This window comes from Chaetodon trifascialis, chromosome 7, assembly GCF_039877785.1.
Source record: "Chaetodon trifascialis isolate fChaTrf1 chromosome 7, fChaTrf1.hap1, whole genome shotgun sequence".
In the NCBI taxonomy this organism is placed as follows: Eukaryota; Metazoa; Chordata; class Actinopteri; order Chaetodontiformes; family Chaetodontidae; genus Chaetodon; species Chaetodon trifascialis.
In genome coordinates, this window is record NC_092062.1 from 26557662 (window position 1) to 26572565 (window position 14904).

The window sequence follows — 14904 nt, forward strand, 5'->3', positions numbered from 1 at the left end:
CTGTAAGTGTATATGAGTGACAAAATGGGATAAATCCAAATCCAGCACCAATTAAATGTAAATAACTGACACGATACATGAGTGCTGAAACCATTAGCCGATTAATTGATTAGCTGACAGAACAGTAAATTAATGGGTGATCAATCAGTCTTTGTTTGCTCGTTTTGGCTTCTTAAATGTGAGAATTTGACACTTTCTCTGCTTTCATTGTTGTAGATTGACCAATCAAAGAACTGCTAAATGTGAATTTTGGGAAAATGTGTCAAAAATAAGATCTGCTCCTACATCCTTGCTGTGTGGCTGTACCTGGTCTAAATGCTAACATGCTCACAGTGACAATGCTGACGTGGTGCTTAGCAGTCAGTGTTTATTACGTGTTTAGCAACACAAGCTAATTAGCACTAAACAGGCAGCATGGCCCAGGCCGATGGGAACGTCATGAGTTTTACAAGCATTTGCTCGTAGATAAACTGATGTGACGATGGTGCTGGATCACCTGGGATCACCACATTCACCGTGAAGGTGTCAGGCAGTGTCTTCCTGTCTTTCCGCTGTGTCCCTTCCCCTCTCTATCACCTGTTTTCTCTTTGTCCCCTCGTGTGTCTTTGTCTCAGCTCTGTGGTCACCTCCCTCTCCTGAGGCCAACCCACCTGCAGCTCACCTGTCACTCATCACTAATCAGCCAGCTCGGTATAAAAACCCTGTTTTTTCACTCCAGGCTTCGCAAGATCATCGCTGGTCCTCTGTGCTATTTTGTCTTGGCTCCCTTTCGAAACTAGTTTATAATTTTTTGCTTCACGCTCTCAGCCATTTTAACTCCCTTGCTTTGTCTCGCCGTCCTAGAAAACCTGGAGCCATGCACCACCTGGATCTCCCGCCCTAAGTCAGCCAACTCTCTCTGCCTCGCCTCACCGGTCCACTGCTGTCCGCCATTCCTCCCGGCCGACCCAGCTCAGCTCGCCTGGATTGCACGTTTCATACTGACTGTATATAATACATTAAACTGTCTTCTTTTGCACTGTCATTCTGCGTTTGGGTTCTGCAAAAACAGGAGGGATATCTGTTTCAAACCTTAGGGTGCCGCCAGAGGAACATTCAGGAGATCATTGAAGTCATTAGGGTTAATCCTCTGGGGAACATGGTTGTTCAAAACACCACGACCTGCATTGCTTTCCGAGATCCACACAGCCGAGGCGGCGAATGATGCACAAGACATCTAGAATATGTCGATCTGTTGCTCTAATGCAGCCATAAAAAACACACGTGGTCTTAGGTTTGAGTTTTTCCTTCACTTTAAACATCAATTACAAGCTGCAAAAGGATGATGCAGGATATATATTATGTATACTGTCGGACAATGTGGAATAAGACAATTTTGCTTAGCTTGCAGCTATAAAGCTAAAGGGAGACAAAAGGGGAAATTGGATGCTAAGTGGCTAATTGAATAATTGAATTGCAGCCCTTTAAGAGTTCGGTCCTGTATACACTACTACAAATAATCTGCAATACACTTTGTGCTGTATCACTGCAGAGTAAGTGGAGGACAAAAATCTGCATTCTTCTAAACGTCCTCAACTAAATGAACAGACAAGTTGCTCAGGCTCAGAAGAAACCACCTCAGGTCAAAAAAATGAGGTTTCGAGGTCAAAAAGGAAACTTTGCATCACATCATTTCTCTTCATTAGCCGAAATGATGCCGAGCACAAACTTGATGAAAAATATTCTGGAAGCAGCTTCCCTTATTCTGCCACCAGAATATCAACAGCCTGCAGTGAAAAACCCATTTCAATTTTGACTTGAGACCGCATTTCCTATTTCCTCCGTAAGTTATTAAAGTGGCACCAGGAGGAGGTGTCTGAAGGTCAAGATGAAAACCCCGGAGAGAGAGATTGAGAAAGGCAGGGGGATCGAGGGGAGAGATGACAGAAAGAGAGGATAACGACAGAGATTGAGACAGTGAGGAAGAGAGAGGAAAGAAAATGAGAGAGAAATAAGGAGAGAAAAACAGAAAGTAACAGAGCAAGAGAGAGGCTGAGGGGAATGGACTCACTCCTCCACCACTCATCCATGTCCACTTCTCTTTTAATAGATTTCTAGCATGGCCTCCTCCTCCTCCTCCTCCTCCTCCAGCAGTCCTGTAGCGGCTCAGTAGATTAAAATGATAACCAACAGTAATGAGGTCCTACAGGACTGTGGTTGCATGACTAATCGAAGGGCAAAACGTACAGAAAAGTTCAGCAGCGAGGCTTCAAAGGCCGACATATCGGTCGGTAATGTACAGATTAGGCGGAGGGGTTGAATCATGATGACGCGGCATAACGAGCTCACAAGAGAGGAGGGCGTGTTCGTATATATCATCTGAAGTGCCGTTTCAAACAGGCTTTCCACGGCAGTGCATTCATAACAGTGACACAGGCGACAGAGCCAATTCATTATCAGATCAGTGAGTGTGATTTCAGCTTTCTGGCTCCTGTTAGCTGCTTTCACCTCCTCTGCGGAAAAGGCAGAAATGTTAAGCTATTTGGTTTGCTAATTAACTTTAGCCTTGATCCATTGAGGAAACACAGCTTTCAGTGTATCACATACATACATTCAGGGAAGCAGTGCGGTTGAACAATAAGCTGTGTTTTAAAATGCCAAATCATACTAATATTTCACTCTCGGTGAACCCAGAAGTAAATCCTTTCTTCCTGTGATGTCTGAGAGACAGATTTAGAAAACTATGATGGATTTGAGGGGAGAGAGATTTGTGGATAAAAATAACCAAAAACAAAGAGTAAATGTTAAACTGTGTTAAAAGTGTAGTGTACTTTCAGATGTGCAACTTTACACAGAGGGAAATACTACTTTTGAGGACAGTGTGAGGATGATCGACATGCTGTGGATTCTATTTTAAGGTGAAATGAAAATTAAGTCGTTAAATGTAGATCTACCTGACATTAAAATGCTCTTTAACACAAATGAACCTTTTTCCGCACAGAATATTTTACTGTTATACATGTTGCTGCTGATATGTCTGTACTTTTTCTAGGATTGGAGTATGTTTACACTGCAGCTACTTTCACTTCAAAGGTCTATAGTAACCGGTTCCTGAGTCGGGCCAGGTTGGGATTACATTACATATCTGTGCAGTGGCGTTGCTAGGGTCTCTTGGAGCTCAAAGCAAGAAATCCCTGGGGCCCCCACCCCACCCATGCACGCCACAAAAATGTGTTTTTTGCACACATAAATGCATTTCTGGGACATTTGAGATGAATACTGAAAAAATAGATTGGTGGTTGTCAAAGTGAGGTCCAGGGACCTACAGAGGTCACTGAAAGCCTGGGCCTATCAATAACAGTTGTTGTAAATAAATGGCCGGGGCCCCCCTTGTGGCTGGGGGCTCCAAGCAACTGCCCGGCTTGCCTGTCCACAAATGGATCTGAACAGACGATAAGACTTTTTCTGTTCATACTTTGCTTCTTCTAAGCAGTAAAAGATTTGAGTTCCCCGCTGTCCTCTCAGTCAGGTGTCTTCGTCTGGTTCGGGGGTCCATTTTCGAGGAGCAGCTTCTCGCCTCCTGCGGCTCTGCCTGAATTTGACATGTCCTTCATGATAAACTGTTGCATGACACAACTACAATTTATCAAAATGTTGACACTCTGTTAGTCACCTTGGCTCAAACGGAAACTGCAGAAGACACTGAAGTTAATAATAATCCACCACAAGCGAAGAGCAGAAGCTTGTCAGCATGGCTCATATTAGAGGAGGAGGAGGAGGAGGAGGAGGAGGAGGAGGAGAAAAAGTTGTAAAGTTACGACTAATTCTTACCTGACATTTCCTGAAATGCACATGCTCTTCACTACCACCCCTGTTTTCTTTGTTCTTTTTCAAAGTGGCAATTACGTTCAGAAAAAACGTCCTTTTGTCACTCCTCCAACATGGTGTACTTTATTGCCAACTGTGCTCCGAGCATTCTGTGACAAGCTGCTGTTAAAAGCCTTCAGCCTGACAGCAGCGAGCTCGCAAGCAGGTTTAGCCATGTGGCTGTTTCACTAAAACACACTCACAAACATCGTGTTCGGTGAACCTGCAGAGTGGGGAACACGCTGAACAAATTCATGTTTTGGTAGCAGGCTGAGTTTATATTCTGATACTGGGAACATTTTTTCACATGTTTTTCTATGTCTGCTTTGGATCTCTGACTCTGCATATGAAAGCCACCACATCCCTCCCTCCCTATCTCCTGCTCCCTGCGTCCCTCCTTCCAGCTGGGCACAAACTGACAAAACCTTCAGCCTGGCACTTGTGAAGCAGCCCTACCTTCTTGACGTAGCCCTGGATGAGCTCCGGGGTGGGCACCTGCTCAGCAGACAGACACTCTTCCAGCTGCAGTTTGTACGGTGGGCAGACCGACTGGCTCCTCTCAGCCCTGCAGGCACCACAGTGGGGGAGAGAGGACAATGAGTTTCAGCCTTTCAGCCAGCCAGCCTGCTGGACAAATGCTCGCGATGCACCGGGGTACCCATGCATTCACGCGCACGTGCAAACACACATTCACAAACAGCTTGAATTTCTAAAATTACCCTCATAAAACATCCACAAACAGGGTGCCATTCACAGACCCAGGCGTCAAATCTATAATACAAAAATAACCCCCTATCAACAAATTACACTGCATCAAGGAGCTTTGTTAATGTTACTGTTGCTCTGTGGGAGGCGGAGGAAAATACAATAAAACGCTTAACTGAGACAAAGACCTACATGGATGAAAGAAAACACATGGGGAGCATAGGAAATTCAATGCAAATCTCTTCATGCCCACCCGCCCCCTTCAGCCCTCTCCGCCGAGGCCATATCAGTATTTTGAGCGGGGAGAATCTATTTATATGGTGTTGTATTTTCCCACTCTGTCCTCTGGAGGAAATCCCAGAGCCAGCCCCGAGGAGACGAATGCCCCAGCTTCCATCTTCCTGCTTCTCATCCTGTTGACAAGGGGAAGAAGCCCTGCACGCCCTTTTCCTCTGTGTGCCGCAGAGTCAGTGTGCACACACGGTAGGTGTGTGTGTGCATGTGTGTGTGTGTGTGTGCGCACTGTGTGAGAGCTATGGCTTTACACGGACACCTGATGTGTGGGAGGATAAAAGATGTATGCATGCGTGCAGGCGAGTGTATTAAAGGCTGTGCTTTCAGCGTCCCAGGTCATGCAAAGACTCTCCCTGCTTCGTGTGTGTGTGTGTGTGTGTGTGTGTGTGTGTGTGTGTGTGTGTGAGTGTGTGTGTGTCTGTATCCCCCCCATTGGATACAGACTGGGCAATTTAATGTATCAGCTACAAAAATTGGGAAATTAGAAGCAAAACAACAGTTTAGAGGAATATTTTTTGGGTCTTGCAATTAGCCAAGAAACAGTTCAGAGCATAAATTCCCCTTTTAAATCTGGTTTGTAGTACAGATTAAACAAAAAACACACAGACTAGCATTCAGCCCATTTTCTCCAGTCTTTAAGCTAAGAATCTGCTGTTGGCTCCGGCATCATATTAAGTAGACACACATGAAAATCAAACTTCTCAACGAATGCTCGGCAAGACAAAAGCACCATCAATTAAACTAACCACCTCAGCTGCTCTAGCTGTTCAGTATTGGACTTCCATAAAGTCAGGACGCTTGCAAGAGATGGATTTAAAAAAGGAACGTCCGAGACTTTTAGTCCCTACAGCGGGATGGGTCGAGATTCACCCCCATGAGGAAGCTCAGTGGCGTCCTTCACCCTCCCTGCTGAGTAAACACCCATTTTTCAGACTTTAAAGCCCCAGTTTGTCACACAGGCTTTCCATTATAAATGTGTAGTCTCCAAACCCAAGCTGAGATAACTCGAGTAATTTCCTCAGATGTTAGAGAGCTCTTTGCAGAGCCAGGGAAGACATTATACAATTGTTTTCACAGGCGGTGCAGTGCTACCTGTGACTCGTAAATTCACTTTGACATGTAATGTTTGAGGAGTGCCCCTTTAAAGCTGCCTGTGGGAGCCCAGGCTGCCAGAGGTTTTACGCACAAAAGACACAAGCCGATCCTGTTATATTCACTGGGAACCGGAGAATGAGATGAGCTTCTTTATATCTTCTTGAAGTGTTTACTTGATGAGCCTCACCTGTTTTTTCTTTTCAAAACATGCCTATATTTTAGTTTACAAGTCATTTCACTGTCTGAATAAATGTAACTCTTCACAGGCTTGCTGAAAGTAATCTTCTGTTTTTCCCACATGAATCAGAATCGCACAGTTTGAAAATCACTTTAAACTCTGGCCTCAGTCTTTCTGTTAGACTTCACAGCATAACCAGTGGGCACTTATGTCATCCATCCAACAACAAAAAAAAAACCCCATGCCCTGATTAACGTAGTCGCCACACTTCTCCTCTACTGTCACTGACACCCATCGCTTTGCGGATTTCGCTGTCGCAGCACACAGCAGAGCAGAAACTGGGCCAGCTGACTCATTAAGGACAAACTTCACGCGCTCTGTGAAACAATCATCACAAGGAGCTGAGAGACGTTCGCGTTTTCTGCAGTGTCATAACATTCAAAGGCACAGTGGCAGAAGCCTGGTGGTGCTGTCGAAAAAATGTGGATGTGTCCCCCCCGTTGGTTGTAACATAAACCACAAGCAGCCAGTTTTGGTTGCGCTCCAGGCACATCTTTAGGGAACAGAACAGAGATGCATGCACACAGACAGTATCGTGTAGATAGTGGAGCTAAGTGCAAACCATTTATTCCCTTTCTTACATTCTCTATTACTCTCACTATAATAAACCTTATACAGCATGCTTTGGCAGTACTGCACAGAGAGGTCTGCAGTCTCAAAAGGATGAAATGAAAAGCTGATATAAATTCATTTTGGAGAGAAATTAAAACCATCAGATTCGATCCTCCTGACAGATCTTTTCAGATCAAAAACTGACATTTAAGCACTTGGGTTCTGTCATTTTGTAGCGTCAAATGCTTTGCACAGCGGAGGTGTCGCCTCTTTTTAACTGGTGAATCACTCATTTAGGAATAAAACTCTGAATGGGAGCTGACTTGTGCATCGGAGAGCGAGAGGGGGGTGGCTGAGAACAACAATTCAAGTCCTGCGGGGAGGCCTCGGGTTAAAAATAGCAGCTGCATCACCTGCAGTCCATCTTCTCGGCGTGAAACGGTGACTTTTCATTCAGCGTGCAGCACCGCCTGTCAACCTCTGAGGTCTCGTGTGGTTAGACGAGTGTCAAATGCCTGCCTGCCTACCTGGAGCTCCCTCCCGGGTTAATACACCTGCTAAACCCCCGCCCCTTCCCTGCCCACAGATGGGCCACGTGCTTTGCTTCGCCATGGAACGTCTTATGTTGGATTAATCACTCCCACTGGAGCTCAACGTTCACATGGTAACTAATTGCGTATTACCTGTTAATGTGCTGCTCTGGGATCTGTTTTAGCAGCGAAGGGGCTATATCATTTGTAAATGTGTGGTTTCCAATTACGCTGCGCTCACTGAGGTATGAAAAGGGATTGTGTTGACATATTATTGTTTTTCAGTGGAAGTCAAACCGTGAAAATAATGTCTCAAACCAGTTCACTCTTCCTTTGTTTAAACGTCTCAGAAGGACCTGCGAGCTCGACTCAGCTCGACTTGTTAAAGAAATTTACATAAAGTGGTCACTTTCTTTGTGAATTGTACATTTTGGCGCCACTGCGGCGATAATCACGCATTTCTTCTGTGTTTCTGTTAACGGAGTTTCTATGGGTGGTGCTCTTCTGCTTGTCTGCTCATCAATAGTCACTCTTTGATACTTGAGTCCAGTCAGACTTAAGCCATTAAAAAAAGGACTTGATTTGAGATGAAAGTCAAACATGTCAAGATTTGATCTGTTAGAGTTACAGAACAACAAACAGGCCAGTAGCCTACTTTGCAAAGACAGTTTTGAGCTAACATTAGCATGCTAACACAACAACACAACACAACACTTGTCACTTTTTTTTTTTTAGAAGTATCTGCAACCAAAGTGCCAAACGCTCAAACGTTTTGTCATTTAAAGCTTTGTGAGACGTAAATAACTCGCAATGCATTTTCAATTTTCATATGAAGACTTGACCTGAGACTTCAAAGCAGCTCTGCTGACGACCCATTCCTTCTTCTACTCGTCCACATGAACTGTTACTGCCACTAAAACCGTAGCTGCGTCACTTCGTGTTCACAGACGTAAAAAAGCAATCATTGCCAGAGAGAGAAAGTATACATTCAGCGTGCGTTTGAAGTGTTTTAGGCCTCCAGTCTCAGGCGCTGAATAGCACTTACTGTACAGTCCTCAGTAAAAGCTTTCTCCATGCCACAGAAAGGAGGTCAAGGCTGAATAAAACCACGTTCACATCATAGTCAGAGAATTTTTGTGAAAATGCAATTTCACTCCTGTTTCTTTTGCATTCAGAGCGGCGCCGTGTCAGACCTCTCACCACCTCCATCACGCACCGCTCATTCACGGCTGCGACGACACCGTCAGGGAGCATCTGAACCCATGTTTAGCGCTCCGTCACTGTGGAGCTTTAATAACATAGCACATCTCTCCTAATGTCACATTTTCACACATTTGTGAATAATTCCACCGGAGTGAATCCCCTATAATGGTTTTTAGTCCGTACCTCTTCATTTTCCTCTTTCTCCGTCTCCCTCTCCACCCGTCTCCCACCTCTCAACCCATCTCTCTCTTTCAATCCCTCGCTTTCTCTGCCTGAGCACATGAGAGCTCCTTGCAATTACCCAATAATGATGAATATATCCCATCAGACATTGCTCGCTGAACTGTAACCCTATTCCGTCGCAATCAAATTGAACACTGGGAAATTTGACAGTTGACATTTAAAATTTCCAAACGGTCCAATCCATTCTGTCTGCATCGCAGTTTTGTATCACGTTGGACGCCGCTGATGACAAATTGCCATCTGAGTTTTAAAGTTATAACTCACTTAAATGGACGTGTCAGTCAGGTGACAGTGCCGTAACATTTACAGATGCCATGGCGCTGCATGTACACAGCCTCTGTGCAGACCCTGACTGCGCCTGCATTCCTGCAGCGTCACCCCCTCCATGTAAAGTGCCTTGTTGGCTGAGCTTTTCACACCGAGGCTAATGCTGTGGAGACTTGACTGTGCGACTGTGCATGCTAAATAACGACGCTTATACAGCTGCTGTCAGCCCTTTTACCTTGACTCTCGCTTTGTTTTCAGCGCCATCGCAGAAAAGCTGTATGTTTTGGAGCGACGGATGAATGGCTGCTCGCTGTCATGCTTTATATCCCATTCACTGTAACCCCCCCCCCCCATCCCCTCCCGGTCTCCTTCTTCTTCTTTTGATTTCTGACAGTGAAAGGGAACTGGAGAAGAGATGCTCTGCTCTTTGGTTTCTCTTGCTTCATTTTTCCCTGGTGGAGATTTGGATTCCCCTGGGCTGGTGCTGATGTGAGCAGCTGTCTCCACAGTGACAGACGCTGGAGATAAAGCCTGGGCCCTGCTTTCGGCCGGGGCCATCAAAGGAGGGTAGACTCTTCTTCTCTTTTCACTCAATCTCTCCCTCCATTTTTTTTTATCCCATTCAGCCTCCCTCTGTCTTCCTCTCTCTACTTCTTCAACCTCCGACAGTGATCCTCGTTTCCTCCTCTCTTCCCCCTCACGGTGTCTTTTTCTCCAGAGCAAGGCAAGCGTGTCTTTCTTTCTTTTTTTTTGTAAGAGATGCAGCCCATTCAGCTGTAGCCTTTTCATACAGAATCAATATTTCTGTTTTGCAGGGCTGAGGAGTGTTTGGACTGTTTGTGCGAATGTCTGGGCATGCTGAATGTGAACCTGAGGTGTTCTGCACAACAGCATGGGAGGTGATTACTAATGGACACAATCTGGAGGAAGGGAGGCCAGATAAGGCGCCACGCATTCCAACTATATGACCTTCTGAAATGCAGCTGACTGCCTTGTTTTCACCCCACAATAGGTGCATTACCCTCACCTTTATGCATTCACAAAATGGGTTAAAAGTCGAGTTATTCCAGGCCTCCAAAAGCAAAAGTCATGTTGATTTTCTGAACAGACGGTGGTATGTGTGCAGTTCCGAGGCTTCATCAATATAAAAGATGACCAGCAGGAAAATATCTGCTTCTTTGATAAAAAGTCAAAGGTGCAAGCCTGTGTTCATCGCCTGTGTGCACCGTGAAGAGAGAGAGAGTCAATTTTGGATCAATTCAGGAACTGTTGCATTGTGATTTTAGGTGGGACGGTGGAAAAACTGTCGCTTCACAGCTAGAAGGTACTGGGTTCGATTCCCGCTGTGGGCCTCCTCCACCATGCCTTCGGTGCCTGCTGCTTGAGGAAAGGGGCCTTTCTGTGTGGCCAATGGTGACAAAAGAAATGGATGGCAGCCCACCGCTCCTGGTCTGCCGCGGAGGAAGGATGACCAGGATGGGTCAAATTTCACCAATTGTATGGTGTGTTCAGCGTGTCTGTAAATGTGTGACAAATAAAGGAGACTGTCCCTCTGATTCTTCTTCTTCTTCTTCTCAATGGTAATGAAGAACACCGCTGAATTTGTGGTATGTGGTGTTAAGTGCCATGTGCTACGCCAAACTGATAAAAAGCATAATTTCTGATCAATTTGGTGAAATAGTTGAACGCGACAGCCATAACATCAACCTGCGGTGCTGTTCAATTCAGGAGACTTTTTACTTTCATGCTGAGGAATATAGAGGATATCGTTAAAAGGAAGTTTTCGAATGGCAGGGAAAAGAAAAAAATAGCCAAAATATTGCTGAATGTGTTTTATGCTTGAGATGTTTCTGAGTAAACCTTGATGTTGCTGGTGCTTCGTCTCCTGTAGACAAAACATTAATGTACTGCCACTTACATTTAAGTGTCCCCACGCTGCCAGAGACAACAAAATAAGAAAAAAAAAAAAGAGTGGGGGTGCACAAGTCTCGTCAGGGGACCTTTCTGCTTGTCACCAAAGTCTCTATCGCCATAGCATTAGATTAATTATGTAATCTTGTCACATCTTCTTGGACATATTCGCATGAAGGCGGCTGATGGAAACGCCACTAACTTGCATTTTATTTTCGCTGACGTTGCAGAAATCTGCTCAGAAAGTGACGAGCTCATGTCGCTGTGTAAAGTAACGACTGCATGACTTGTGGTGGCCATTTTGGAAGCAGAAGCCTTTTTGGTCGTCTTGGCATGACGATTGAGTAATACTCTTTTAACATTTCCCTTTTTTAATGAAAATGAATGCAACCCTGATGAACTAAGATGCCTCAGATAAAAAAGACCTGGATGTGAGGAGTAAGCCTGCACGCCAACAGGTTTTTTTAAACCTTTCTTCTCTGTCAGACCTCTCCCCGCAGCGGCCGGGTGATTGGCAGTAAGCAAGACATTGCAACACCTTGTGCCGCACAACTCTGGCGGAACACAGTGAATAATGATAAAACAGAAAGTTTGACAAACCCAAATTAAGTTGTCATGTTTGCGGTGATGAATTATCTCACGCTGTGGAGGTTGTTTCTCAAACTGTATGACAAGAAAACGCTGCGGTTTCTTCTGAAGGGAGCAAAACAAACCCTGATATCTCCAACAAACACCAGCGTGGATGAGGGAACGGAAACAGGCATGTTAGACAGTTGGCATTAACTTGAAAACAGTTTTTCCTCAGGACACAATTTTTGCACCTAGAATTTAAATTATCATCAGCGTGTATTTGCACAAACCAATTAATTGCTTCCCCTCTAATTTATTACTTTTTAACTGCATCATTTTTACTCCTCTTTTTTGTTTATTTCCTGCTTTTCTTGTTCTTCTGTGTTGAATCCTTAGATTTCCCCTCGTAACTTCGCTCCCCCACTGGGATCAACAAAGTTTCATCTTATTTTATCTTATCTTAAATTCATCGTTTCACCAAATTCCCTCCAGCCCTCCTCCTTCTCCCCGCTGAATCACATTCCTGAGCCTTTATTCATTAATGTTTCCGAAAACAACAAAATCCTTCCACAGTCAGTCTCTCTTTAGTATTAATTTTATGGCTTTTATGTTGTTTTTGTTGCATGATTAGTCTGTGGCTGTCAGGCCACGGTGGCTCTGATTATTACACTCCTTACTCTTGGTTGCTTGTAATATCGGGTATTGGTTTTCTGCAGTTATTGTACTGTCGCTGTGGGTGAGAGCTTTAGCTAAATGACTGAGATGTCAATGTAGATTAGTAGCAGTGGTGTTGTGCTTATGCTCAGCAGTGAAGAAATTACAGAAGTGGCGTGTCTGCGTTCGCGAATGTGTTTTAAGACGTGAGGAATCTGTGGGGGGTTCAGCTCAGCGGCAGCAGAGTGAGATTTATCCTGTGCAATGTCACACATGCACGCATGCACGCACGCATGCACGCACGCAGGCACACACGCGGCTACATACCATGCGCACAAAGACGCTACCGCACAAAAAAACGTGAGAGTTAGTATATGAAGCATAAACATTCCTAAGAAGAAGTGAAAGGTTCAAGAGCTGCAGCTCTGACCTCTTCAGACAGAGCCAAGACCCTCTCATGCGCATACACTCATGTGCAGCAGACACACACGTCCATGCCCTGCAGCCAGGGAACCAGGCTTTGGTAAACAGGCTGGGATGTTCCCCGGTCCTCAGAGCCAGACAGAGCAGCCGCTGGGGCTTCAGCTGCTGCACTCCGCCTGTCTGCATGTCACTGCTGCCAGGATTAAAAAACAGAAACAAAACAAAAAAACTTCTCCTCATAGCTTCAGTCTTTTTGATTGTCATGTTTTTACTTGAACTCGCTTTACAGTACGTGGTCCTGAATAAGAAGATCGGGTTTCAGGACCCCTGGGCTGTCAGATCCATTCAAAACCGAGGGTGAAGTTTCCCAAAAACTACAGAAGTCTCCCTGCTGATGTCTGGAGAAAGTGATTTTTTAGAAGCATTCAGACCAGCCGAAGAGCAACCTCCACCCTCCCACCGTCCATCCCTCTCCCTCCGTGCCCTTCAACCACCCTTCGAGCTGCTCCCTGGCGTCCTTCCCTGACCGAAACGCACGCCCACCCCCACAGTTCCCAGGACAGAGGGGCTTGGGCACAGGGCTGGAGGGCAGATGTAGGGGGCGGTGGTGACTTTGGGCCATGCAGCAGGCTTTGGCCGGAGCATTGAAAGGGCTGGAGATAGACAATTGAGATTATTGCTGACTCACGTCCAAATACAGCTGCCCACATGACAGCTTGCGGAGCTACAAGCAGATGTTGTGATGCTCTGGTGCAGACACTGAAGCACCACTGAAAGGTTGTATGACTGATACGAAATGCAACATGAGCCTCCACTGTCCTTTTTGTTAGTTGGTAACCATCGTGGAAGTCTCTCTCTGCACGTATCCCACATTAGTAAGATAAAAAAAATCATTTCTGAAACATAGTAAGCAGCTGTAAACATGCATGATCATTATACAAACCCTAATGTCACTTACCACCGAGCCAGCATACCACTTTTGTACCATTCAACACATGAAGATAAAGCAAAACCTGATTTCCATCAAGTGTTATTCTGCATAATTACACCAATTAAGGTTCATTAGTAATCAACATATTTTCTTAAGTGACCATAATGGCTTCACTATTTTGTGATAACGAAGGTCTGAGGCCCCTCATAGAGGATTTCATCTCCCGCCTTTGTTTAGTAAAATACATTTATTTTAATAAACCCCCACCTCCATGACAGTGAGGCCTTATTCTTACAAAAACACACCTTTGTGTCAACATGTGGACTTGGAAAAGTTGGAAGAAACGCACCCATTTCTTCTTTTCCACTGCACTTACAGTTTTGTAGGCATCATTAAAAAAATACTGAAAACTGCGTTGGTCATTTTCCTCTTGCAGGAGGAAATAAATAAATGTTTGGGTGCACGAGTCCTAAAAATAAGAGTTTAAACTGATCTTGTCCTTTCATGAACCTCCAGTACTTTTCTGCAGCGAACAACAACCATTAGCCTTGAGTACCCGTATACACAATTACACTGTGCACGGCCTTAATCTTCCTTTAGCAGGCAACATAATGGAAATACTTTACTAATAATGCCTTTGCATATATTATTTCATTGGAAAACAAACATGTACCAAGGCCATTGTTGCTAACCTTTAATGACTAAACTCTGCAGAAACTGTAAGTGGATGTTAGACTTTCCATTAGCTTTGGCTGGATGGGAACCAACGTTTTGACCCTTTCCTCCTTTTCAAATGCATCATGCTTTTAGTCATCAACAGTCACCCTCGTGTGGCTCTTACCCGTCGTTGAGTCGGACCACTATGGCCCGGTAGAGCTGGTGCTGAGGGCTGTTGGACTCTGGACCGCAGGGGTGGATGAAGGGGTGAACGGCTGCCAGGACAAAGCCCTGCTGGTAAAGCTCCTGCAGCTGACCTGGCAGCTCCCGCACCGACGAGAGGCGCAGCGTGGACGTCCCACCTGAGAGACCCCGAACAAGGAAAGAATGCATGAGACAAAACAATTTGGATGTGGAAAGAATGAAAAGGTCATCTGTTAATTAATTATTTGGGCACATGTTTGCTGCTAGGAGCTAATACACGTCTGTTCACGACTGAGTCTCCAAAGACATTCACTGTCTTGATGTCACTTCCCCCGTCTGCTTTTCTTCCCCTTCAGCAGCAACATCTCTCTGACACCTGCCTTTCAGGGACCCTTCCACCTTATCATTCTCCACCTGTCCACCAGATGCCCTCAGACTGTCCCACCATTTGTCAATCACCTGGTCCTGCTCCTGTCTGCACACCTGACCCTCACTGCCTCGCTGACCCACACCTGTCTCTGGTTCCCTGATATAGCCACAACATACACACACACACACACACACACACACACACACACACA

General features: G+C 45.2%; 1 protein-coding gene across 2 annotated transcripts in view; it reads right to left on the minus strand.

The window, feature by feature from the left end:
* LOC139334523 (raftlin) overlaps nt 1–14904 on the minus strand; it is a 98975-nt gene that overhangs the window by 41772 nt on the left and 42299 nt on the right. For both annotated transcript variants that reach the window (XM_070967464.1, XM_070967465.1), the window contains 2 exons: nt 14304–14481; nt 4303–4411 (listed from right to left, as the gene is read on the minus strand). In XM_070967464.1, the coding sequence (XP_070823565.1) occupies nt 4303–4411; nt 14304–14481 (287 nt within the window). The remainder of the gene's footprint in view (nt 1–4302; nt 4412–14303; nt 14482–14904) is intronic.